This window comes from Nothoprocta perdicaria, unplaced genomic scaffold (genome assembly GCF_003342845.1).
Source record: "Nothoprocta perdicaria isolate Ctin4 unplaced genomic scaffold, notPer1 scaffold_20, whole genome shotgun sequence".
Classification (NCBI taxonomy): Eukaryota; Metazoa; Chordata; class Aves; order Tinamiformes; family Tinamidae; genus Nothoprocta; species Nothoprocta perdicaria.
Genome location: NW_020455205.1, coordinates 4,962,884 through 4,987,532, shown reverse-complemented (window position 1 = coordinate 4,987,532; position 24,649 = coordinate 4,962,884). Strand labels below are relative to the sequence as shown.

At 39.8% G+C, this 24,649-nt stretch overlaps 2 protein-coding genes across 3 annotated transcripts; both read left to right on the top strand.

Annotated features, from left to right (window-relative positions):
• The first annotated feature begins 2,507 nt into the window (after positions 1–2,507).
• On the top strand, positions 2,508–13,857 carry GCLM (glutamate-cysteine ligase modifier subunit). Its single transcript, XM_026037907.1, has 7 exons — positions 2,508–2,821; positions 5,588–5,653; positions 7,052–7,136; positions 7,884–7,940; positions 8,677–8,879; positions 10,110–10,224; positions 11,862–13,857. Exons 1-7 carry the CDS (start codon positions 2,702–2,704, stop codon positions 12,029–12,031), a joined length of 816 nt encoding a protein of 271 aa, XP_025893692.1. The 5' UTR covers positions 2,508–2,701; the 3' UTR covers positions 12,032–13,857.
• Positions 13,858–14,587: 730 nt separating this feature from the next.
• On the top strand, positions 14,588–21,889 carry DNTTIP2 (deoxynucleotidyltransferase terminal interacting protein 2). Of its 2 annotated transcripts, XM_026037964.1 has the most exons (6): positions 14,588–16,657; positions 17,125–17,260; positions 17,964–18,059; positions 18,654–18,818; positions 19,940–20,049; positions 21,427–21,889. In XM_026037964.1, the coding sequence occupies exons 1-6, from the start codon at positions 14,916–14,918 to the stop codon at positions 21,518–21,520; spliced, it is 2,343 nt and encodes a 780-aa protein (XP_025893749.1). In that variant the 5' UTR covers positions 14,588–14,915; the 3' UTR covers positions 21,521–21,889. The 2 variants fall into 2 exon arrangements, with proteins under 2 accessions (XP_025893749.1, XP_025893751.1); XM_026037966.1 differs by lacking the exons at positions 19,940–20,049; positions 21,427–21,889 and having other exon boundaries at positions 17,964–18,261; positions 18,654–18,710.
• The last annotated feature ends 2,760 nt before the right edge of the window (positions 21,890–24,649 follow it).

The window sequence follows — 24,649 nt, the reverse complement described above, 5'->3', positions numbered from 1 at the left end:
CGGCACCGCCCCGGGCCGGGGGCCGCCTCCCGCGCCGCCTCCCGCTGCCGCCTCCCGCTGCCGCCTCCCGCGCCGCCGGCGGCCCCGCGCTCGCCGCGCCCGGCGATGGCGGGGTCGGTGCAGGGCGCCGCTGCCGAGGGCACAGCCCTGGCGCTGGGTCCCAAAGGACAGGGTTCCCCCTCCGGCGCTACAGAGCGAGTGCAGGAAATTCGGCGCTTTTCCTCTCTCTCGCTGATGTGGAGTGTCTTAGTGAGCGGACCAGCAAAGACCTCATGGATGGAGACCCAGGACCGAGCCCCTTCTGCCGCTGACACTAACCCCGCGCTGCAGCAGCGGGTGACCGATGGCAGAACTGAATGCGGCCAGGATCTATGTGCCCGCAGCCCCGAGCACCAAGAGCGTGGCACAAAGCCCTGCGGAAGCTGCTCTTGTTTCTCCTCCAACCAGTATTCATTAAGCGATACCTTGGTTTTGGGGCTTTTTTGTTTGTTTGTTTGTTTGTTTTATTTTCTTGGTTTTTTTTTTTTTCCTAGAGCTAAATTAGTTAGAAAAAATACATTGCAAAAAAATTAGCAAGTCCTACATGCTGTGAGAGAAGTTTCTTTTTCACTGATAGAAATTTCCATTAGATAGAAATGTTTCTGTAATATATCCTGTAAAAACCCTTTGCAATCCTCCAAGTTTAACATGACTCTGTTAGAATGAAAAAAAAAAAAAAAAAAGAAAGAAAAAAGGAAGAAGAGATGCTTAGATGGCTTTCATACACAAAAGAGGCTTCTTGTTGGAAGCCTGAGATGGAGCAGAAAGACTGAAGTCTCTGCTACTGTAAGAATGGGCAAAGCTATGAACAGCTACAGAGCAATTATGAGTTTGTACAGTTAACCTCTGGGCCGGGTTAATCTTTCTGGGCCCTTATTTTAAAGAAAGAGGAAAAAATGCTGACTTTCCAATTCACATTTCCACCAGTATGTTTCAGACCCACACATTCTGTATTCATATAAGGAAAAATATCAAATATGTGATAGTAATTGAAACATATTAAAAATATTTTATGCACGCGGGGAGGAAGTGTGCAGGAACACGAGCAGGGCGCAGCACTGACAGCAAAGCTGTAGCCTAGAGCTCATGTTTCCCTCCACAGGGGTCACGCACAGGAGACCTCCTCGCCCTGCTCCGTAACACAGGATGGCTTCAGTACTCAGTGTGCACTGTTCGGGCAGCGAGTTAGTCTGAAAATGAACCCAAACCCTGGTCCTGAGTCACTGCAGTGACTCATTTCACATCTCGTCCTGCCTATCCTCATTCAAACCTGCTGGCAGGAAACTGGGGTAATGTACCCTGAATTAAACATTAAGTTTCATCAAAATGAAAACACAACTAAGTAAGCATTTGGTGTCCTTCCGGGCCTTTTCCCTCATATCCTATCCACTAAAATTTGACAGTGAGACTCAGAGTGCCATGACTAAAGTTTGAGAGCAGCTAATAGAAAATGTGTGAAACAACGTGTTCAGGCACACAGTAACATCCTGATTTACACAGCTCTTGAAATACCCCCATTGGAATCACTTCAGAAGAGTTCTCACTCTCCTTGCTGCAAACTGAAGCATGGCCTGGAATACAACCAAAATAGGGTATTTTCTAGGCTCAGTCAAATTATTTATAACTAAGGACCTCCTTTTCCTACCCTCCCTGCAGCTCCTCTCTGCCAGCTCAAACAAGGGCTGTGATCGTCCCCCATATTCAGTGCTGGTGTGGCTGCACCTCGAATACTGAGTTCAGTTTTAGGCCCCTTGCTACAAGAAAGACATGGAGGTGTTGGTGTACGGAGAAGGGCAACGAAGGTGGTGAAGCGCTGGAGCACAGACCTTGTGAGGAGCGGCTGAGGGAGCTGGAATTGTTTGGTCTGGAGGAGGCTCAGGGGAGAACTTATCGCTCTCTACAATGAGAGGAGATTGTAATGAGGTGGAGGTCAATCTCTTTTCCAAAATAACTGCAGATAGGACAAGAGGAAATGGCCCCAAGTTGCACCAGAGGCGGTTCAGGTTGGGTATTAGGAAGAATTTCTACATGGAAAGAGTGGTGAAACCTCGGAATAGGCTGCCCAGGAAAGTGGTGGAGTCACCATCCCTGTCAGTGTTAAAGAAACATGTGGACGAGGGTCTTAGGGACATGGCTTAGCAGGCATGGTGGTGATGGGCTCATCACCTTAAAGGTCTTTTCCAACCATTGTGATTCGGTGATCCTGAGGAGGAGGAGCGCTCTGGCCACGAGGCCGGCGGGGGCATCCCCGCCTCTCGCCACGCCCACCGCCTCGCCACGCCCCCTCTCGCGTGTCGCCCCGCCCCCGCGCAGGGTGTCGTTCCACCGCCCGCCTCCAGGGGGCACCGCCCACACCCGCTGGGGGCCGGTGCGCGTGCGCGGCGCGCGCAGAGCGTGGCGACCGTTGGGCGCGTGACGCGGCCGTTGGGTCTCCGTACCGGGCGTCGCCGAGCGCGGCCGCCGCCTCCTTCTTCTGCTCATCGTCCCATCGGGTCCTTTCCCTTCGCGGCGGGCCCGCCCTGCCGCCCATTGTGCCTCGTGCCATGTGACCGGGGCGGTTTCTCGACGTTATTTCTGCTTAGTCACGGCGCGAGAGGATAGAGCTGCCGCCGCGCGCCACAGCAGGTGCCCCGAGAGCTCGGCCCCGCCGCGCGGCTGCGCCATGGGGACGGACGCCGCGCGTGCCCTCCTGGAGCGAGCGACCACCCTCAACCTGCAGACCGGCAACCTGCTCAACTGGGGCGGTCTGCGGAAGAAGTGCCCGGCTACCCCCGGCGAGGAGGTGAGCGGCCCGCGGCGCTGCAGCTTCAGCACAGCGGGCAGGCGGAGCGGCGGGCGGGCCGGAGCGGCGCGGGGCATCGCGGGCTGCGCAGTGCATCCAGGCACCCTCCGTCACCGCCGGGAGCGGGCGAGCCCCGAGCGCGTGAGAAATACCCAGAGTGAAGTGCGTTTTTCCGTACTTCATTCCGTGCTTTCATCCTCTGGTGTCCGTTACCGCGATAAAAGCGACCAGGTGTCGTGTGGGTTTTTCTGTTTTATGTGCCGCAGCGTAGTTAAGAGTGAGCAGGTTAGTGTTCTGTCAGCTCTGTCCAGTGGTCAGAAGAGCAGCACAGACAGGGCTGGCCGCCTTGCGGGGGTCAGTTCCCCACGTGCGGTGACCACGTTCTGGCTGCTGAAGGACCTGGCAGCCGAGGAGCCCTGTGGTAGCGGATGGGGCTTTGCCAGGAGCAGACCAGAGGCCCTGCCACCTCCCCCGTGGCGAATCGCCTACCTGGTGAAACCAAGAACTTTGCTGTGTCCAGGTCTGGCTGCTGAAACCAGACCGTGTTTCTCGTCTTGAAGAATAATGATTGTTACAAGACTTAAGTGCGATCTGTAATGCCCAAGGAGATTGCTGGTGCTTCTTTAGCAAGAGAGATACTGGTATGAGTTTACACTGCAAGTGACTGACAGTTTCGTTTTCTAACGTTAAATTACTCCAATTACCTCTTGTGCTTTTTTTTTTTTTCTTTTTTTAAAGACAGCATTTTTGTGAAACCTTTTTGGAAGAAATAAATATTTTAAAGTATATTAATTTGCCTTTAGCAATGTATGCCAGCTGTTAGATAATCCTGTAAAAATGGGTGGAATCCTTAAGCTGTAGTCTTCAGAAGCACTATATTTGCTGTCTCATCATGACACAGTAATCTGAAAATGGTCACTTAATTATGAGAGCTTTAACTTCAGCTGATTAATGGTGTAATCTGTAGATTACACTGTAGGTACTGAAGTCTGTTGATAACATACAAATCATGCACAATTGTTACAAAAAAGGCTAGCTAGAAAGATGATGTAATAAGAAGGAAGAATTCATCATATGAAAGTTATTTGTTTTAGTGTGGAACGAGGCCAAGCTAAAAAGTTACCATCACACGGCAGCCTTCTGCCCTTTGTGAAATAGGGCTAGATTCAGCACCAGAAATGCTGGCAGTAATGTAAGTCAGCCTTGTGTCAGTGGTCTTTGAGGATTATTTGAAAGTGGTGCATACCAAATCAATTAAGATTTTTTCTTCATTTGTTTGAAGAGAGATCTGTGGTTATACGTAAGGCTGTCTGGTTTTGAGAGTTATTTGCTCTCTTTAGAGTAATCTGTGTGCAGATTTTTAAGTCCAAGAGTTTAAGGCTAAGTTCTGCAGAATGTGAACTAAGTTAAGAGTTTGACTTTTTGCAAGTGTTGGGAGGAGGGCAGAGAGGAAACCATGTGTGCTGGGACAGAGGTTAGTGCGTATTGACTTGATGAGAATGCAGAGTGTGAGAGTTATGTAGTATATGAGGCATATACTAGCACTTTTCCTCAGAGAGGAAGAGATAACATAAGTTACAGCAGAGTGTACTGAAGATGTTCCAGCTTTGTGGTTAGTTATTTAGGGGAGGAAAGAGGGGATTGATACTTGCCTTGCTTTTTGATTCAGTTTTTCACCCATTTTTTAAATGGCTAGGAGTGAATGCTTGGAACTTGTATTCACGAAAATTTTTACTGTATTATGTATTAACTGCTTTTACTTATGGGCAGGGGTGAGTTGGCTTTGATGCTTGTCAGTTCATACAAGCTGCTGATATTATATTGGGCTGTCTGGGTTGATGCTAGTTGCTGCAGGAAATTGCAATTCTTTTTTTTTTGAATGTTGAGTTAAAAATAAACACACACAAAAAAGTGTACAGGCAGATAAAAAGCGCTGTTGAAAAGTGAAGTAAAGCAATGACTCATGAAGGGCCTCAGCCTGCAATAGGTAACTGGTTTGACTTTACCTTTACTTAAGTAAAGGGTATCTTTACTTAGGCACTGAATAACTATTCCTAACCGTTTTAAGTGGGAACCAGGAACACTGAAGTAGCTGAAACATTGGTACAATATGTAGTTAATTAGCCTGTTGAGACTTAGCAGTAATGCTATATTATGTTTAAGAAGCCCCATGATCAAAATTCTGCCTGAATGACTTTTGTGTCTGTGGATGCAGAAAAAATGCAACTTCAAGATAAGATCTTAATTTCCACCTTCAGAATGGATGCCTTAAAGGCATTAATAATGTGGCGCAGTGGAATAGGCGGGCAGTGAAGGACAAGGGTTAGATGCCTATGGGGAAGAAAAAAAAAAAAGAAAGGAATGAACCTAACGAATGTACTGAATATTTAATGCATCTCTCTGTTTCTAACAATGTAGCACATATACTATTAGCATTCAACTATGTCCAAACCTAAAAATCTCTGCATTAATAAAACTAGTTCTACTTTCTTTAGAAGTATTCTTTAAAGATGGCATTGACCTTAAAATACATGAAACACAATACTTAAATTACTACTAAAGTTCTCTATGAAAGAGGAGAAGAAAACATCTAAGTAGTTAACTAGTTTGAACAAGTTTCAAGTAGAAACTATGAGGGAAGAATGTTCTGCGGTTAAAGGAATGGTGCCATTAGTTTACATTCTGTCAGTCCTCCTTATGTGCCTCTGAATCACTGTATTCCTGTGCAAATATAACTATACCAGAATATGAAAAAATATTTTATAGGTGCGGGACTGTATTCAAAAAACCCTGAGTGAATGGAGCTCAAAGATTGGACAAGATCTAAATCAGGTAGGAGATGTATTGCATCTCATGCATGAATGTCATGTGACCTGCTAAATATTTCTTCTTTTCATATCCTTTAAAATATAAATTAATCTATTAAGCTTCTATAAATGCATCTGCAGCTCCAGTTATCTTCTTAACTCTTCTTTTTCTTAATGTTTCTTAAACTTGAAAAGAATAGAAAATACTGAGTTAAACAATTGTGTTGATGAGAAGGACATTTCTTAGAAAGATAGATGTCCTGGTTAGTGAAATTTCAAACTTATTGTGGGAGGGTATTGCAAACAGCATTTGCTAGCATGCATGTAGAAAATGTCAGTAGATAATTTTCTGAACTTTGACTTTTTCATGGAGATGATAAACTAGATAGTTGAAAATTGCCCAGTTTGAAGGCAACTCAAAGTGTAGCCTTGACAGTCTCAGAAATATTCTTGAAGATTCAGAATTAGCTATTTTTGTCTTTAAGAGCTAAAGGTTGGTGGTTAGTAATTAAAACCAAGGTCCTGGCCAAATGACATCAAGATCTGTTGTATGTGCCTGCTCTTTTTATGTTTTTTTTTTTTTAATTATCTTTTTTTGGTTTCCAAAGATCAATGTAGCAGTAAAGAGCTCTTACTGAAAACGTTATTTACTCTGCAAGAAATTAACATTTCACCTAGTAACTTTCCTGACCTTTTTTTTTTTTTTTTTTTTTTTTTTTTTTTTTTTATTCATGCTCATTGGTTCTTGGCTAAGCATGGCATAAACTGCTAATTGCTGTATTCCACTTAGAGTGTGGTGAAGCAGTTATTGCCATGTGATTTCTGTGGAAGTTCTAATGATCACTAGAGAAGTGAAGATAAATACTAGAAAAGACATTTGGTTATTTTGTACCAGCTGGTACAAAGATTTCAGTCTAGCCTTAGATGTGGACAGAGTGTGAAACCTCTGAAATGTTTCAATTTTTTATTATAGTTACCTTTAAATCAATTATAATATATTTTCAACCTTTTCATGTTTGGGTTCATTGAAATTACAAAATAGTACTGTAAAGCATTCTCATTTTTGTTTTTTTCTTCCTTTTTCATTATTTTTAGCAAGGCATTTTGAATATTAGTGATCTGTTCGCATTAGAAAAGTAGAACTCTGCCAAAGCTTATTCCAACAACACTGCTCAGTAATTCACTTTTGACGTTAGGAGCATATATGTCATTTCACACATCTTTTTCCTCTGCTTTCCTTGTAGAAGTCAAGAAGCATTGGGTTAGTTTCTTCTTTGTAGTTTCTTCTTTGTGTAACTGCACTCCTATATTACTCTGGTTTCTGTGATGCAAGACTTTCTGATGAATCTCACTTAAAAATGTTCTTGAATTTCATACTGTCTTCGGGCAATGCATGTTCCTTAATGTGGTGTGCTTACTACAGGAAGCATTGGAGGTTGTGGAATGTACTGTAGCTCAAGCTATTGAAAAAATAAATCCTGAAGAAAGAGATGAGTTGAAAGTGTCAGGTAAGAACAGAGTCCAAAAATGAATCCAGTGGTCATAAAAAGGCTTCATATGTTGGTATTAATGTTTTTCATATATTTTTATTGTTTTGTAATTGCCAAGTGAAGTAACAGTAATACATACTGTCCTTCTTTGCTTTGGGCAATCTAGATTTTGGCCAAGAAAGTCCAGGATTAATGTTTTGGATATTAAGAGCTCTACGTTCATATACTGTAACTTCCATCCTCTCAACAGATCTTATGTGTTTTGTGAACCATAGTTGACTTTTCTGATGCAAACTATTAAAGTTAATTCTGCAATTAAGAAATAGCATTGGAAGCACATTTATTTGCATAACTTTTCCAGGTTGAATATGATGAACTTGATGGAGGCAGTCCAAACTAACACTAGTACATTTTGAGTCTCAGTAAGTTGTGAAGAGGTCTGTTTATACTGTTATGTTTGGGGCTTTATAAACAGGATGTTATGATTACCACCGAGTGTTTCGATGCTTAAAGTCAAGCTTTATGGCTTATTTGGATTGTCCATTAGATGTTTTCTTTTGAGACTACACAGAATTTTAGATTTAAGAGAACAATATTTTTATTGGTCACCTTTCAGAACAATTTTTCAATTTTCTGAAGTGGCTGGTATACATGAGTTTTTGGGGGAGAAAGTTCTTAAGAATGTATAGTGTATATGAGTAGTAAATATCTGTTTGGTAATGGCTGGCTTGTTTTAGTTACTGATTTCAGTTTCTTTGAAAATAGCAAAACTTTTCATCATTGGATCAAACTCTCCATCAATCAGAGATGCAGTTGACATGGGTAAGTGTAAAACTCCTACATTTGGTAGGGCTTCATTCTGATTTTAATATTTAGGATCAATGCTACAAGGAACTGACCAGGTAGTTAAGTTTTACTGAAAATAATGCACCATGGCCGTACTGGTGTCTAAAGTCCTGTTGTCTACTATAACTGTAGTTTTGAGTAACACAAGTACTGAACTTTGCCACTTTTAAAGATTAGCCCTGAAGGATTCTTAAAGAATCCCTCAGGCATTGTTCTTTTCTAGCTATATTCTGGTTAATAGTATCTTTACTCTAAATCATATCGTCATTTGCTAAAAATATGTTGACAGAATCATCTTGCAAGAGAATTTTATTTAGTAACTCTAGTTTTACTCTTTTTACTATACAGAAAAGAAACCTCAAAAGTTGCTTCCTTTATAAAGCTCTGTGACATTACAAGACTTGCTGTCTCTCTCTTGCAGTTTAAATTTTCATAATAAGAACATTACATAGATATTCTGTGCCTTGTATTTTGGGTATAATTGGTGGAGAAAGTTGGTTAGAACTTAACTGATGAGTATCAATTCCCTCTCAATTCCATTACTGTCTTGGAAAAGTATATTCTCAAATGATGAATTGAAATCTATTAGAGTGAACACAGTAAACAGGAGATGTTTTGTGTATTGCGTTGTGTGTGTGGTGGGTTTTTTTAAGTATCATGATGCCTAGGTTCTTGCACACAGTTTTACAATATTTTTGTTCTCTTTCCTCAGCATGTTCTGCACTTGGGGTTGCTCAGTTAGATTCTGTCATTATCGCCCCACCTCCTGTTGAAGATGGAATTAGCCTCTCTTTGGAGTATTTACAACCTTATTGGCAAGAGCTTGAAAATCTAGTTCAAAGCAAAAAGATTGTTGCCATAGGTACCTCTGACTTAGATAAAGTACTGTTAGAGCAGCTCTATCTATGGGCACAGGTGAGAACAACCTTCCTATTTGTAGCATTTTTGAGACAGTTACATTGATTGCTGCATTGTAATAAATATTGTAAATAGTCTTATATACAAAATATTAATTAGCCATGTGTTTTTTGTATGTTACTTATGGTTGCTATGTTTTTTTGTGAGGGAGTATTCAAGTGTGATTATCGCTTGCTCTGTATTCTTACATGAAAACCAGCAAAGATTAGAAATGGGATCTGTTCGGTAACAGGTGCTTTGAAGTAGCAAAGGTTTGAGTATTGAATGCTATTGTAATTGGGAAAGATCATAAATAGTATTGGAAAGGAATATAAATACACTTAAAAAAAAAAAACTTTTGATTTTATTTCAGTGACTGTCTAAAAGAGTAGCCTTTTAAATTTTCAGCTTTATTACTCTTGGAAGGACTTTTCTGTAGGAAAATGCTGCTAAAGCAATAAGCTAAATATAAGAAGAAAGGCAGACAGTGAATCAAGAGGCAGTTTTTTGTCCAGTGTGACTGTTTGCCTCTAGTTATGTTTGAGTGATGGAGGTTTTTAGTAGTATCCTTGTGTAAGCTTGTGAATATACTGTTTTCTGATTAGTTCTTTGAATGCTTCCCTTCTTTTTTTTCCCCCTCTAGTTTGTGCTCTTTAGCACTTTATAAGCATACTATATCCGCATAAGGTGCTGTACTAAAAATCTTCATTTGTACTCATCACTGTTGCATATATTGAGAGGACTGTAGTTGGGGACATTTGTGGACAGTTAGATGACGATTGGGGTGTAGCCTTTGAGCAGAGTTGGTAGAGGAGATTCCATTATAACTTAATCTGATTTAGGTGCTAGGGACTTGAAAGATAACAAATTGTATATCCTTAACAAAGTAACTGGATTTTAAATTGGGGGGTCTTTTGCAGTCTCGAGCCCCTGTAACGTTTTTGCTAGGAAGAAAAAAAAGGAAAAAAAAAACTGTTCTTCTAGGGAGTACAGCAGAGCAGAAGCCAGAATGCACTGGTATATGTTTAACTGTAGCAGTATTTGACATTAGGCTTCAGTAAATTGCAGATGAAGGAATTGCCACTTCAGCACTCTGCAGATTTAGGTTTGTTCTTGTTCAGACCTCAAAACAACACTCAAAGGCAAATTATTCAGGCAGTGTTTCTGTTAAAATAGAAGGTTTTGGGAAACAACTGAAATAGTACGTTCATATTTTGTTTTCTTATAAAAATATTCTGTTACTTCCAGGTGAAACCAAGTAGTAACCAGGTAAATCTAGCTTCCTGTTGTGTTATGCCACCTGATCTCACAGCATTTGCAAAACAATTTGACATACAGCTATTAACTCACAATGATCCAAAAGGTAAGACTTTGCCAGATAATTTAATAGAAGACTTCTAAGTACATATATTCTGTACCAAATATGGAGTAAGCTTTCTTTGAGCTTCAAATGTTGTTGCATTTGAATTCAGCACCAAGAATTTGAAGGATACCCTTATAAAATATTTGTTAAGTTCCTAATTTTTTGTTGCTACAAAGATGGAAGCAATCTTACAGACTAGGATACTCTTTTGAAGTAGCTGTAACTGGAGGATTAAAAAAGCAAGTGCAGCAAAGCATTGTGAACGATGTACTGCATACTGTTCAAAAATTGATTATTTACAGACAAAAATATAGAATTAAATGAGGTGTATTACTGGAGTCTAGTAATTGATAAATGGAAGATACTTGTAGAAACTTTGAAACAGCTTGTGAAATAGCATTCATGGACAGTTGATTTCGATAATTTAGTTTTGATGGCTTGTCTAAATTAAGAAGTGACTTTTTACAAATCACAATATTATGAGAAGTTAGTGTAAATTCTGTGTTCTTTTAGAACAATGATTTTTTTTAAAGATGATTGAAGGACTTTGAGACTTTCCTTTAAATTCTAGAACTGAGTTACCAGCTTCCTAGAATACTGTGAGATCTTGCATGAGCTTCACTTGGGCCCTGTCTAATATTCCTTGCTTATAATATATTGCTAAATATATTGCTGGAATTGTAAAACAAAAGTCTTGAACAATGTCTTGCTCATTCCCTTACTATTTTCTTCATGTTTAGAGTTTTTTCTTTCTCTTGTCTTCTCCCCCCTTTACCCTCCCCCTCATCATACATATTGAAAATATGTATAATTCAAACTACCATATTATAATCCCTATGTCATGAGTTTGATCAGTCTTGAGTGCATATCAAGACTTGTCCCTGCAGCACAGAAGATGAATGACAATTTTCTCTGGCAGTTTTCATTTCCTGTGAAGTCCAAAATTAAACCTGCAATTTCATACTGTATCAAAATCCTCTATCAACGATCTTGAAGTGGAGGAGAGAATTTGGGGTAGAGAACAAAGCAAGGAGAGTTGGTTTTTTTCTTGTGTTGCTTGTTAACGTTATCTGTTTTGGACGACTAAAGAATATGGAGTGACTTTCTGGAACTCTCCTCTTTCAAAAGATTGTTTCTTTGATTGGTTTGTACCTTCTTTTCTACTTTGTGGTATTTCAACGACATTTAAGCCCATTTTTTTCTTAATTTTGGTGCAATAGAAGCATTGGTAGAGCAGCAGGCTCTACCTGTCTGACAAAAAAAGTTCAGTTATGGGAACATTTCTACATCTTGTGGTATCTGAGCAAGTTCAGTACTTTGCTGATTTCCGCCTTGCTTTTTACTCACCTCAGATTTGTCTAGCTGACTTCTCAAACCTAATCTTTGGTATATCTTGCTAATTGTTCTGCTGTTAGACTACTTAAATTAAAATGTCAAGTAACTAGTTCTGGTTGTTACTGACATGGCAAAAGCAAGTATCTTAAATTTCTTCAATATTCAAGAGCATTGCAGAAGAATGGAACTATTTGGTACAGTTTAAGATTTTTTGACTGTAAGCAAAAGCCTCTCAGTTATTTTTTTTTTCCATCTGCTTACATAACTTTATTTAAAGCTTGAATATCCCTTTTTAACTTTAGAATTGCTCTGTGAAGCAAGCTTCCAAGAAGTTCTCCAAGAAAGCATCCAGACCACGAAAGCCCACGAATGGACTCCTTTATGGCTTCTCCGGTATTCAGTCATTGTTAAAAGCAGAGGAATTATCAAGTCAAAAGGCTTTATCTTACAAGCTAGAAGAAATGCCTCTTAAAACACTTCCTCATTTTTACAATAGCTTGCTGTTTAAACTTCTTGGGGACAAGGGGAACATTGCTGCTTTTGTAGGAATATTTCACAACAGCTGTAACAAAGTCCAGAAGTTGTAATTTTTCAAAGCGGTGTCAGCAAAAGTGTCTGCCGTGTTCTGATACTACTTTTCTTTCTTAACCTACTCACCAGTTCCTTTAAAATACGAAATATTATGTTTTCACTAAACTCTTTTCTAACTGAAATTATCTATAAAGCAAATGTTCAAAATATTTTTCTGTTATAAGACCACTGCACTGTAAAACTATCACTGTATTTTAGCTACCCTCAGGTAGTATAAAAAAATGTATATTTTATTTTTTAACAAGTTGAATTTCTTTAAATTAATAGCTACTAACCAGGTAGGTACCTAGAGTTCAGACTTTCAAAGAATAATTTGTATAGATAACTAAACCTATCATGAAAAATTATTGGAAAAAATAAATTGGTATGTCATTAATGTAGGCACATCAGCTGATTGATTTGTGTGGATGGGAAAATTGGTTCATTTTTAATATGTTATAAAAGACTTCTGTTTTGGGAGGTGAGGGAGAACGCACCTCCAGGATTACTTTGAGTGTTAGTTGAAGTCCTGCTGGCCTCTTTGTGCCTCTAATTTTTGTAGAAGGGTGATGGCATCTTTATAGTTTGAAGTAGAAAGTGTATTATGCTGTGATTACCTGAAGAGCTGGAAGCAAGTGATGAAAATTTTGTAAATTGGAAATCATAATGCGATTGGTTTGTTCTCAACTGTGGCACTTTTTTTTTCTTTTTTAATTCAGGAGCCACAGAGGAGAGGGTAACTGTGAGGCTGCTTGTTGTACGATCATGTACAAGGGCTGACTTGGAGGTTGCCTGGGAAGCTTTGTTGCTTGAGTGCCATTCAGAAATGGCACTAGCGTTAGCTTCGAGCCATGCGCGCTTCTGTGTGGCGCGCTCTTGATGCCTTCTGTGCCGCCGGCTTCTGCATCCGAGAGGCTGCGGCTCGTGAGAGGCTGCACGTTCCGTGTTGCCTGTCTCTTGAGCAGCCCTTTCCACTTCCTGGGCCTCTAGATCAAAATAGACACCAAAACTGAAACTTGCAGTTTGGCAGGGGCTTGATGCTAAGCTTCTAAAATCAAATAAGCATTTTCTTAGTGACTTTAGATAATAAGAGGGCGTTATGTTAGTACTTGTTAACTTTTATGTGTTTTGAGCTTTGGACCATGAGAGAGTTAACTTCACTCTGTTGTCAGCTGGTGGCATTTTAATGCTTGTAGGCACTGTCTAGAAGTATCAGCTTACTATAATACATTCCATTAATTCAAAATGTTAACTTTTATCAAGATATTTTTGAACCCTTAAGTATCTTATCTGTATGTGGCAAGTTGTAGGAAGCTTTCCAAGACTTTCTTCAGTTGTTTTGTTAAATATCAGGGAGAGAGCTGGAGCTAGTAATGAAACAAGAAAATGTTTGTGTGTGTGTTTTGTTTGTTTTCTCTTAACTGAGATTTAGTCTTTTTATTTTGTGAGGAGTTGTTGTGGTGTATCAGATTTGCAAAGTAAGAGGAGTTTCGCTTCAGACTTCTCTGCCAGCCTAGAGCCATGTGCTGCTCAGACTGACCGCTGTGTGTGGTGAGCTGCTGCCATCCTGCACTGTACCCGCCTTGCTCCTGTGCTCGTCTTACTCATTGAAATCCTGCAGAATAAGAATTGTGCTGAAACATGTACAGGTTGTCCTGTCGGGATGATTATTTATTTCCTTACTGTAAACCACTAACAGTTCTCTTGCTATAGAAAAGTATGTTAAGAGATCTTATTTTTGTAGGGTCGCAATTTATCAGAGTTTCTGATTACTGACTTGTTTCGCATTAAAATGAGAGAGATGGGATTTCCTTGCGGGGGAGCTTGAAAAATTGAATTAAAATTGAAATTTATGTACACTTTTCATCCCTGTTTTGTTTGAATCCTGCGCTTGTGGGGGAAGGGGCGAGAGGCGGGAGCCCCGCGGGCTCCTCTTCGCGCGGCCCGCCCCGACGGAAGGGCCCTCGGCCCGTGCCGCCCGCGTGCCCGCCCCCTCCCTCTGCCCGCGCCGCCCTCGTGACCGCCCTACCCCGCGGCCCGTGTCCCCTCCCCGGGGCGGCTGCGGGCGGTGCCGGCCGGGCGCCTCCCGCGGAAGGGGCGGCGCGGGCAACATGGTGGCCACGAGGCGGGCGGCGCGGCGCGGGGAGCCGCAGCCCGCGGCGGGCCGGGGCGGGGGCAGCCCCCTCGGGCGGGAGCCCCCCGGTGCCGGCCAGGTGAGCGGGGCCGGGCGCGCGGGGGACGCGGGACGCGGGCGCGGGGGAGGGGCGGGGCACGCGCGCTGCGGCTCCGCGCGGCCGCCATCTTGCCGGCCGGGGCGGCCGCGGGGCCTGGCCGTGGCCGCGCTCCGAGCGGTTCCGCGGCGCGCTGCGGTGCGCGGCGCCGGGCCCTGCCCTGCCCTGCCGTGCCGGGAGGCCCCTGCAGCGGCGGGGTGCGCCTGCCTGCGGCGCAGCGCCTCGCTGCACGGAGTCACCTCTGCGAGCCGGGTGACGCGGGGAGACGCTCCCTGCCTGCAGCAGCTGAAACAGCCGCTAGCACGGCTTGGATTTTGGATAGCCCAGGCAATTGGGGATGTCTGGGCCCGTTGCTAGGCCCGAGTGTTTTGTAGTTGGGAAAGATCTTTCTGAATGTTACCTTTGGGTTTTCCTCCCATCATTGCCTTCTAGAGCCTTTTAGGATTAAACATTAAAAAAGAAAAAAGGGGGTGGATTAGTGTTTAATAAAGCATATTTTCTTTGAGATTGTCCTATTTGTGAATAGCAGGCTTTTTTATTCCTTTTTTATTCCAGATGGCATCTGCTGAAAACAGTACTCCTGTATCTATGAGGATGACCAGAGGGAGGAGTAAAGCAATTTGCAGGCCGGAGGTCATTCCTGAATCCCAACTTGAAGAGCTGGAACATGCAGAAGCAAAATCAGATGTCAGTGATACTGTAGAGATGCAAATAGCTAGAAATCAGGGCAAAACTGTTGCAAAATCAGTTGCTGAACCGCAAGCTGATGGGGATGTGTCTGAAACTGAATCGAATTGCTCTTCTGTGTCTGGTCTTCAGACACCATTGATCATAAGGGTGACAAGAAGACGACAGATAGTAGTTCCTTATCAGCCAGATTCTCCTGCCAAAAGAAGGCAAGACAGGACAGCTTTTCTAAAGGAGTTAATGAACACTCAGGATGAAGATGATGTCTCTGAAGCAGAGTCTTGTTCTTCTGCTGTTTCTGGTGTCCGAACGCCTAATGTCACCAAAAGTACAAGAAGCAGGCAAAGGAGAAAAAAAGTGCAATCAGAACCAATTTTTGAAGCCCAAGGCGAAGATGTTTCTGATGCAGAGACATGCTGCTTTCTTACAGAACCATCTGTCACTACCAAACGAATTACTAGGAGTATGCAGATGAAGTCACAAAAAGAAAATGCTGAGCAGATTGAGAAAGCAAATAAAATTGCTTCCGAAGATCAGATATTAATTGAAGACACAGCTAAATTGGAGCCAACAACACTTTCTAGTTCTGGACCTGCTGCAAAATGCCTCTCTGAGGCAGAAGACTCTCTTGCTCAGGGTGATAAAGAACCAAGTCCTCTTAGGAGCAAACATTCTCCCAGATCTGCTAATACAACCCTGAGTGAAGATGTGAAACAAGATTTTTTGAATGACACAACACCCAGCAGTCCTGCAAAAGTAACACAAAGAAGTATCACAGAATCGCCTAGAAAAAACGCAGTAAAGGATATACAAGCTATTGCTGCAGATGGTTCAAAGGAAGTATGTAGCCAAGTACAAGAAAAGTGCAATCAAATATATATGGCAGGGGAGGAACCAAAGAGCATGGATCTTGCTTTGACTGACCACACGAGTGTCAAACAATCCTTAAAATCCCCAGGGCAAGTAACACCAAATAAAAGCAAAAAAGATCTCCAGCAGGAAGGAGCAGATAATGAGGTAGCTGTACAGGAGTCTTTCAACCATGCTGATGAATTGAGTGTGGATAAGCCATGTGATGTAGTGAGCAGCCCACAAAAGGAGAAGGCTATTGCACAAGTGACTGGTAGCATTGGTGGTGAATCCAGAATGCTTGAAACTGGGGGAGACAGTGATGAAAATGAAACGGGACAATACAGCGAACCTGAATCACATGGCAGCGGAAGATCTAACAGCAAAAATGATTCTTTCACATTATTTCTGAATAAAGATGAAAGCGATGAATCTGAGAATAGTGATATAGCAGACACATGTATAGAGGAAGAGGAACTGATTAACACTAGAGCAAATAAGAGAACACCTTCATTCAAAAAATCTTTAAAAGAAGATACACTCCATGCCGAAGGGCTTTTTGTAATCGATACTGAGCCAGGCATGGGTTCTAGCCAACAGTATTACTTAGATCGGGTAGACCTGGTTAGTGATGCTGGAACTGAGCATGAAGGAGGTGCAAAAGGTGAGGAATCCTCAGATGTGGAAGATGCTGAAGAGGATTTGATAGATGAAGAGGAGAAAGATAAACAAGAAGTAGTGTTGCAAAATAAGAAGAATGTGTAAGTATCTTTGGGGGAATAACTAAAGAATCTTCATTTTATTTGGGAAGCACATAGAATATGTACATACAGGCTAAATGCTGTGGAATAAGTGAGGAAGTTTTGTCATCACAAAGTCGTGGACATGAAACTGGAGTTTTTCAGATTATAAAATAGAGTTACATAATATTTAGGTGTCTAAATATATGTGTGTGTCTGTCTAAGTATCCATTCAAAACTAAAACTAAGGATTTTGTTTAATACATGAAGGATTTTTAGAAGTAGTTCTACTGTTCGTGCTTTTTGTTAAACATTCACTTCATATAATAGTTTTTTTTCTCTTAATTTTCTAGATAGATTCTAGATAGATTTTCAGTACTGCACTTTTTTGAGAAGACGAAAATGTTTTCTGTGTTTATCTTTCTCATAGGACTGTAGATTTAACTACGTGCTTGTGAATTTTATTTACTTAGCTTTTTTTCTTTCAGTTTACATCTGTCCAGCAGCATAGATCCTGGTTTGAATATTAAGAAGCTTGGAGGTTTATATATTAGCTTTGATGCAAAAAAACAAAAATCTAGATCAAATGTGATTAAGCAACTGAAGGAGAAAAAGCAGGATGAGGTAATTTGTTTACAGTTGCACAGTAAACTATCTACAGTAACACAAAAATATTTAATAATTCTGTTTTGCTTCTTTATAAAGATATATCTTGCTTTCCTCTTTTGTGGAGACCCTTTTTTTTCTGGCCAAAAAGTGTATATAACTTTGCTTTTATTACTGATAATATAAATATGTGGCATAAGAAACTGAAAAGCAGTGCAAATACCAGAATTACCCTGTACAATAAAGAGAACTTAACTGTGTCTGTTGCTTTACTTAACATCCATTGAAGGTCTGATAACAGGGTATAGTTCATAGCAAGTATAAATTTCTCTAAATTCAGGTATATACCATTCCTAATATAGGATTGGTAATTGTATCTCAGATCTCTTTTGTGAGAAAGAAAATACATTATTTTTATTGAGACAATTTTCTTAGGCTGTAACTCTTTTTACTCTGGTATATTCACTATCCCCTCTCTCTCAAAGGTAGCCAGCTGCTTTCTGTTGTTGGTCAGGTTACTGCTCCCTCCTTCTGTTTTGAAGGTCACTGCTGTCTTCTTTGTGAAGAAGCTATTTTCTACTCAAAAGTATTTTGTTTTAGTGCTTGCTTAGATCCTACATCATTCCTTTGGTAGCTTCTGTTAATGCAAGTGAGCAGTAAAATTCTTATTGTAAGACTGATGTTATTTGTTACTAAATTTCTCTTTTTTTTTTCCTTGTAGCTTCTACAGAAGAGTATAATAACTCCAGATTTTGAAAAAAAGGAATGTGTTCCACCCTTTAGGGAGTCCCTTCACCAGCTGAAGAAACAGCGCAAGGTGAATGGAGAGTTAGTCCTTCAAATGACAAAACAGGACTTTAGGTTGGAAACCCCATGTTGGGGCTATGTGCACATAGAGGCCTCACATGGTAGAGGAACGATGAACTGTAAGATCTTCCTTGTGAAAGGAAATCTTACGAAAAGCAGTTGTGTGGAAGCAAGCTGTGTTTGGTGATTGTGTCAGTCAGAGGTTTGGAAAAGTAAGTTCTGATGTATCAGCCCTGAGTAGAATCCATGCCTCTTTGGCTCCACTTAACTACAACATCGATTCAACAGGGGAGCTTTAAAGTGGGGAACTCTTTCCAGTTTTATTTCTCTGTAGATCTTACAAGAACAACTTTTACATATCTTAACACTTTCTGCCTTACACATTTTTTTTTAGGTATTTAAGTAACAATGAAATTGAAGTGAAAGGTAATGCCTTTGTGTAGTACAAATCTGTGATTAATATAGCTCTGATGGCCTGCTAATAATGGCCATAAGATATCCTTTCTGTAGATACAAAGATCATTTGTAATTGCTGTATGTTTTTGGGTAGTGAGGAACTCTGTCCTGGTTATTGAATGTAATTTGATTATTCCTGTTATCATAGGCAGAGCGAGAGAAGACAACAGGTGATAGTTGGTTTGGTATGAAAGCCCCAGAAATCACAAGTGAACTGAAAAATGATCTCAAAGTTTTGAAGATGAGAGCTTCGTTGGACCCTAAGCACTTTTATAAAAAGAATGACAGAGAAGGTTTACCAAAATATTTCCAGGTAAGAAAGCAGCACCAGTGTTTAATACTACTTAACATAGGTTTGAGCAGTTATCCTTATTCTCTACCTAATTTATTCACAGCGTCTGTTTTTTTTTAATTTAATTTCATAGGCTCATTATTAAAATATCTTAATATTTGGCTTCACAGTATACAACTGTGTTAAATTTTTTAAACTTGTACGGAACAGAGCAAATGTTTGACTTTCTAATCACTATTCTTAGCCCTTGGGGACTGTATTGTCACCCTTTTTTTTTCTTTTCAATGGGAGTGCAGAAAATAATAAATATTTATTTTACTAGTCTATATATTGTGAATAGGATCAACTCACTGCTTGATAAGATAGAATTTCTCCTGCTGTAGTCCCAAAGCTTTCTGATGGGGAATTATTGAAGAATATATAGAACTTGGCCTGATATCCATGTACATATATCTGTTTGATGAGGTAACATACTTGAGGAAATGGTTGACATTTCTCAAAATAATACTGTTTCACTTCAGGTTGTTGTATGTGTTTTGAAGTTTCTGAGCATGAAAATATTGGGACAGAAACGAGCAAAAAACAGATGTAGTCAGTTTTTACAACATGAAATAATTGCACTATGTATCTCTACTGCTGAACTGACTAACAAGCCAGCTGGTACAAATCTGATGTTTTTTAGGTTGGAGATACTAAAACAGAACAGGGTTTACTATTGTTTAGTCATCTAGCAGAAACACTGATAGAGATAGGAAAGAGTTAAAACAGTCAAGAGACTTTTCTTACCCTCCTTGGAAAAATGTTCCAGACATTCAGTTGTTCAGAAGCTGAGAGCTAGGTTGGGCTTATGAAGTTAAATGTTGATGCAGCAGTTCAGTCTTGAAAGCCATATAGTTTCAAAATTCAAACCCTCTTCTTGAGTACCCTAAATNGGGGGGGGGAAGAAAAAAAAGTTACTTTGCATATAAAACACTGCTTACATCTTAAAATGGTTTACCCCCTTTTCTTTTTTAATGATACCATTCTGGTCATTTACATAGATGTATTCTACCCAAATTGTTACTGAGATTTAAAAAATAATAGAGCAGAACTGTGAACATCTTGCTGTTACACTAAGACTGTTTAAAAATTTTATTTTCTAGGTTGGAACTGTGGTTGATTCTCCTGTAGACTTTTACCACAGTCGAATCCCCAAGAAACAAAGGAAGAGAACAATTGTTGAAGAGTTGCTTGCAGATTCTGAGTTTAGAAGGTATTTAAAAATCATAAGTCTAATCCTATATGTGTGAGAGCTGTGTTTTAACTAGTCTACTTTTTTTTTCTTTTTATTCTGTTTATATATATATATATGCATTTAATATTTTTAAGAAGTTAGCATAGGTCTGTTTTAGCAGTTCTGCAGGACTGCCATTGAGAACCTCTGAGGGATAAGGGATAATTAGACTGTTAGAAAGGTGGGTTTTTTTTAATCTTCATAAAGCAGTTTTATCCAGCTCTGAGATTGTCAGATTATCACTGACATTGTTAAAGAAAAGTCATCAGCTCTGTTCTGGTTAACTTCAAAAAACAGATGTTCACACAGGCATGCACCAAAAATAAAAACTTGAAATGAGTTCTTATGTCTGTGCATAAGCAATGCTTTGGCTGAAAGATGAATACTTTTTAGGAATAATTGATAGAAAACTGCAGCCTATAGTGTTTGTATGAAAGTTCATGGGATTTCATTTTATCAAAATGGAAAAAATTGCTGTGGAATTCTTCCTTAAGGAATATGATTGAATGAATTATTATTTTTCCAAGATAGTATTTTTGGAGTATATCCCCTAGTGATCCATTTTTATATTGGTTATTACATAATGCTAGTGTGCATTTCTTTTGTTTGTTTGTTTTTCTCTATTATATTGTGTTTTCTTGTAAATAGTACCTGATTTGGAATAGAAAAGTTTATATGTCAGGCTTGAAATCAAGTTTTTATATATATTCTTAATTCCTTTGCTGCTTTACATGGCTTGTAGGGTGTTTGGTAGAAGTAACTTTAAAATATGAATATTTCTTAAATTTGATCAATTAATTTACACTGTGACTAATCAATTCATAATTCATATTTAGTAATTCTAAGTAATACTTACAAACTTAGTAATTCTGAGTGATTCATATTTAGCAAGCATGTCCTGTTTGCTCTTAATATTAATCCTATTAGTCCTGTTTGCTCTTTAATGTTAATCTTATCCTTCAGTATTGAATAGAGGCTGATTATCTTCTAGTTTAAGACAGTAGCATAAAAATCAGTATAAACTACCTATAATGTTGATATTGATGAGCTTTTCCCATTATGAGAAATTTGTAACAGTATTTTAGCCAAATATTGAAAGTGAGATTGCCTGTTTAATGAAAAATCATTGGATGAGCAAATATTCTTGATTCTTTAATCAAACTTATTTCAGAAACAAGTTTATTTGCATTTATCATTGATTCTAGTGTTGATTTTCTCTTACATAGACATAAGTGTATAAAAGTAATTTTAGTCATAGGAGAAATGAGAGAATCTGGCCATTTTTTTATGTAGAGTGTTTTCGTTTCCTGCATTTTGATTTACTATGCTTAAAAGTAAATTATCTATTTTGTTCAGATATAATAAAAGGAAGTATCAGGAGATCATGAGTGAAAAAGCAGCTTTTGCAGCAGGGAAGAAGAATCGGAAGAAGAAGAAGTTTCACAATTAAGACTATTAAGAAGTTTCACAATTAAGACTTGAAGAAAAATAACAACCTGGAACAACTTGTTTGTTATAAACTATTTTACAGAATGCTTACTGGTGTTTTTGTTTTCTTGATTGTGTAAATTGAGGTTTGGGGAAATTTTTGTGCCTGGGCATTTGTATAGAGGTCTTTTTTTAGGTACCTTTATCAGGTATCTTAAAGTGGATTTATGTGAAATACTTAATGTTAAGTTAAAAAGATGATGACTTGAAGGCGTATTATTAATCTAAGCACTTAATTCAATTTAATGAAATCGGGTCCACTGAGCTTTCAGTCTTCATTAACTCAGGCATGAATGGATTAGAAAGTTCAGCTTGTTCAAGTAGTATTCCACTTTGGGACTTCATATTTACCAGAGCAAGTTTTTCCACGTCTCGCCAGAGGTGTTGCTGGCCAGTTGTGTAGCAAAGGTTAGTGAGGAACAGCCTGGTTGTAAAGTATTTATTCCAACAGTGAAGATAGGGTTAAAAATGCCTAAATGCCTTCAGATTCTGCAGGTGTGCATAGTTTTTACACTCATGTGCATGCACACACACACACGCGCGCACGCACACACTTTAAACATTCACTCCTTTGTTGCTTTTTATTAATTTTTATCATTTGGTAATTGATCTTTGCAAAAATAACTTGCCAGTTGGGTGCATTTTCTAGGGTAATTTGCATATTGTGTTGTGGTAGCTGACTTGGAAATAGTTCTTCAGGAAAATTAATAATCAGTTTGGAAAGCCATGCTGCCATCATAGAACTAGAGAGGAGGTATCACTTCTGTCTTTCTCTAGTGAGTTTATGACCCTTTGTTCTTGTGTGAAGCCCTTTGTGCCGTTTGTTTATCTTTTAATGACCTCGTTACTGTTATACTGCTGTTACAGTTAGCATAACTTGGTTACTGCCTGTAGGTAGCAGAAAAGATGGGAAAGAACAGAAGTAAAACTATCACTACATTGGTTTAGATGGATTGGGTGAATGAATGTCAGACTAGGGATGCTCATTTTGGATGACTAAACACATAGTTTATAAATTTTAAACAAGATGTATACTCTTAACCAATATTTTACTTTAAATTTTCTACACTAGAGAATGAAAAATAGCTTTTTTTTTTTTTTAAGGATTAGATATTTGTGCTGCAGATGACTTAAAACGAAATGAGTGTCATGGTGTACATCATGAACTGAAGTTTGACAATTTTTGCTGTGGGCCTTTGACTCTCAGTTATTCTTCTGAAGTTGTTCCTCAATATTCACTAGCAGAGAAAGACAGGAATTTAGGTTCCTTAAAAGGTGTTTGCTGCTCAGAGATGACTGATGCAACAAATGAATTAATTGGGAAGTATCAAACAGATACAAGTAGAAACATCTATCCCCATGTCTCATCTAATATACAGATGCTATTCTAATACTTTTATATGTATGCCTGATAAAAAAAAAAGCCCATAAAAACAACTATGATGTCTTGTTCTGTGAATGAGACATGGAAGTAAAATGAAATTTATATTGGATACTGAAGAAGGAAAACAAGACACCATGGTAGTTGTCATTCTGCTTCATCTTCAATTGGAAATTGGAAAACTAAAATACAACTTTGAAATGCTTTAAGAGAGAAATGCAGGCATTAGTGGGTGTTAAAATGGCAAGTACCCATGGCTTCATATCTGATGCTCAATAGCCAGCTAACAAGTCCTTGGAATAAGTTTTAACTTATTGGGGGAAGTGAATAAAAACAAAATGCATCATGTGATTGCATAAGATGATGATTAGCTTACCTCGCAGAAAATACTGAAATATATCAAAAAGCATCATATTTTGAGAAACTTTATAAATTGCAAGCAATATTTTGTGACTGTGCTGCTTGATGCATTAATTTGTAATTTTGCCTATATTGTAAAGCATAAATTTCTCAGATTAAGGAACAACAGGTATCTTGTATATACATGTGCACACACTGTAGTTTTAGCAACTTGCTGGATGTTGCTGGAATGTTCTGTGCGGATATGAATGCTGCTTAATGTCTCCTGTTTCTTCATACTTGCTCCCCCTGTTTTTGCATGTTTTCCTCTTTCCTTTTGCCCTGGAGGTAGGGGCCGTCTTACAGCCATGTGAGTTCACACACCACACCATAAGGGAAAAGAAATGCGTTTTTGGAAGTGAGATCAAGGAAGAAGGTTTTGTCATCTGTCACTTAATTTAGATAGTTTTTATGGGATGAATATTGTTTTTTTTTTTTTTTCTGTGAATTGTGAGAAAGTTTGGTGGTTCTGTAGTGGGCTGTATTTTATAGTGTATTAGCTTAGTGCATCTTGCCTGTTACTAGCATTCCTGGGAGTGAGGTAAAGTTAATGTTACCGGTAGCATATTTAGTTTTCAAATAGATTTTTCTTTTTATTATTTTTAAACAGCAATGCGATTATAGTTGAAAAGGAGCCATAGACACTCAGGATATAAGATACCAAATTTCCATAATTAAAACTTTTAAGTTTTCATAATCAAAATGAAGGAAGCTTGGCTTTAGTGCTGCTGCTGGTGTTTGCGTTTTAGTACTTGTTAAATCACGATTATTAGAAAGGCAGTTGATCTATTTGTAGCAATAGTGTATGTGGGGAGGAAAAGGTGATGTTAACTGAAGTGTTAAATGCTTCAGTTTGATTTACTGCTTTTCGTGCACTTGTTTTGTTGCTTGAAAACTAGCTTTAACAAGAAATGCAACATGGACTCTCATAGAGGTGCCTCCAGGAAAGACGCAGGCTTATTTCCTACTCAAAATATTTTCAGGGGGCAGTTCTGGAAGCGTAGCGGAGTAAACGCGTTGGTTTGCAGAGACAGCGGCAGCTTTGCCGACAGTTGTCGCTGCTGCAGGTCTCTGTTTCTTTCCTTAACGCTGCGCGCGGTGTGGGCGGGAGGGCGCCCGGCTGCCCTCGCTCGTGCTCTGCTGCAGCTGCTGCCGCGCGCCTCAGCGCTGAGGGCACTCCCTGCCCGCGCGCCCGGCGGCCGTTGGCGGCGGTTGGTGCCCGCGCGCCCGGCGGCCGTTGGCGGCGGTTGGTGCCCGCGCGCCCGGCGCTGAGAGGACGGCATTTCTCCGCGTCCAGGCTTCGGCCATTTT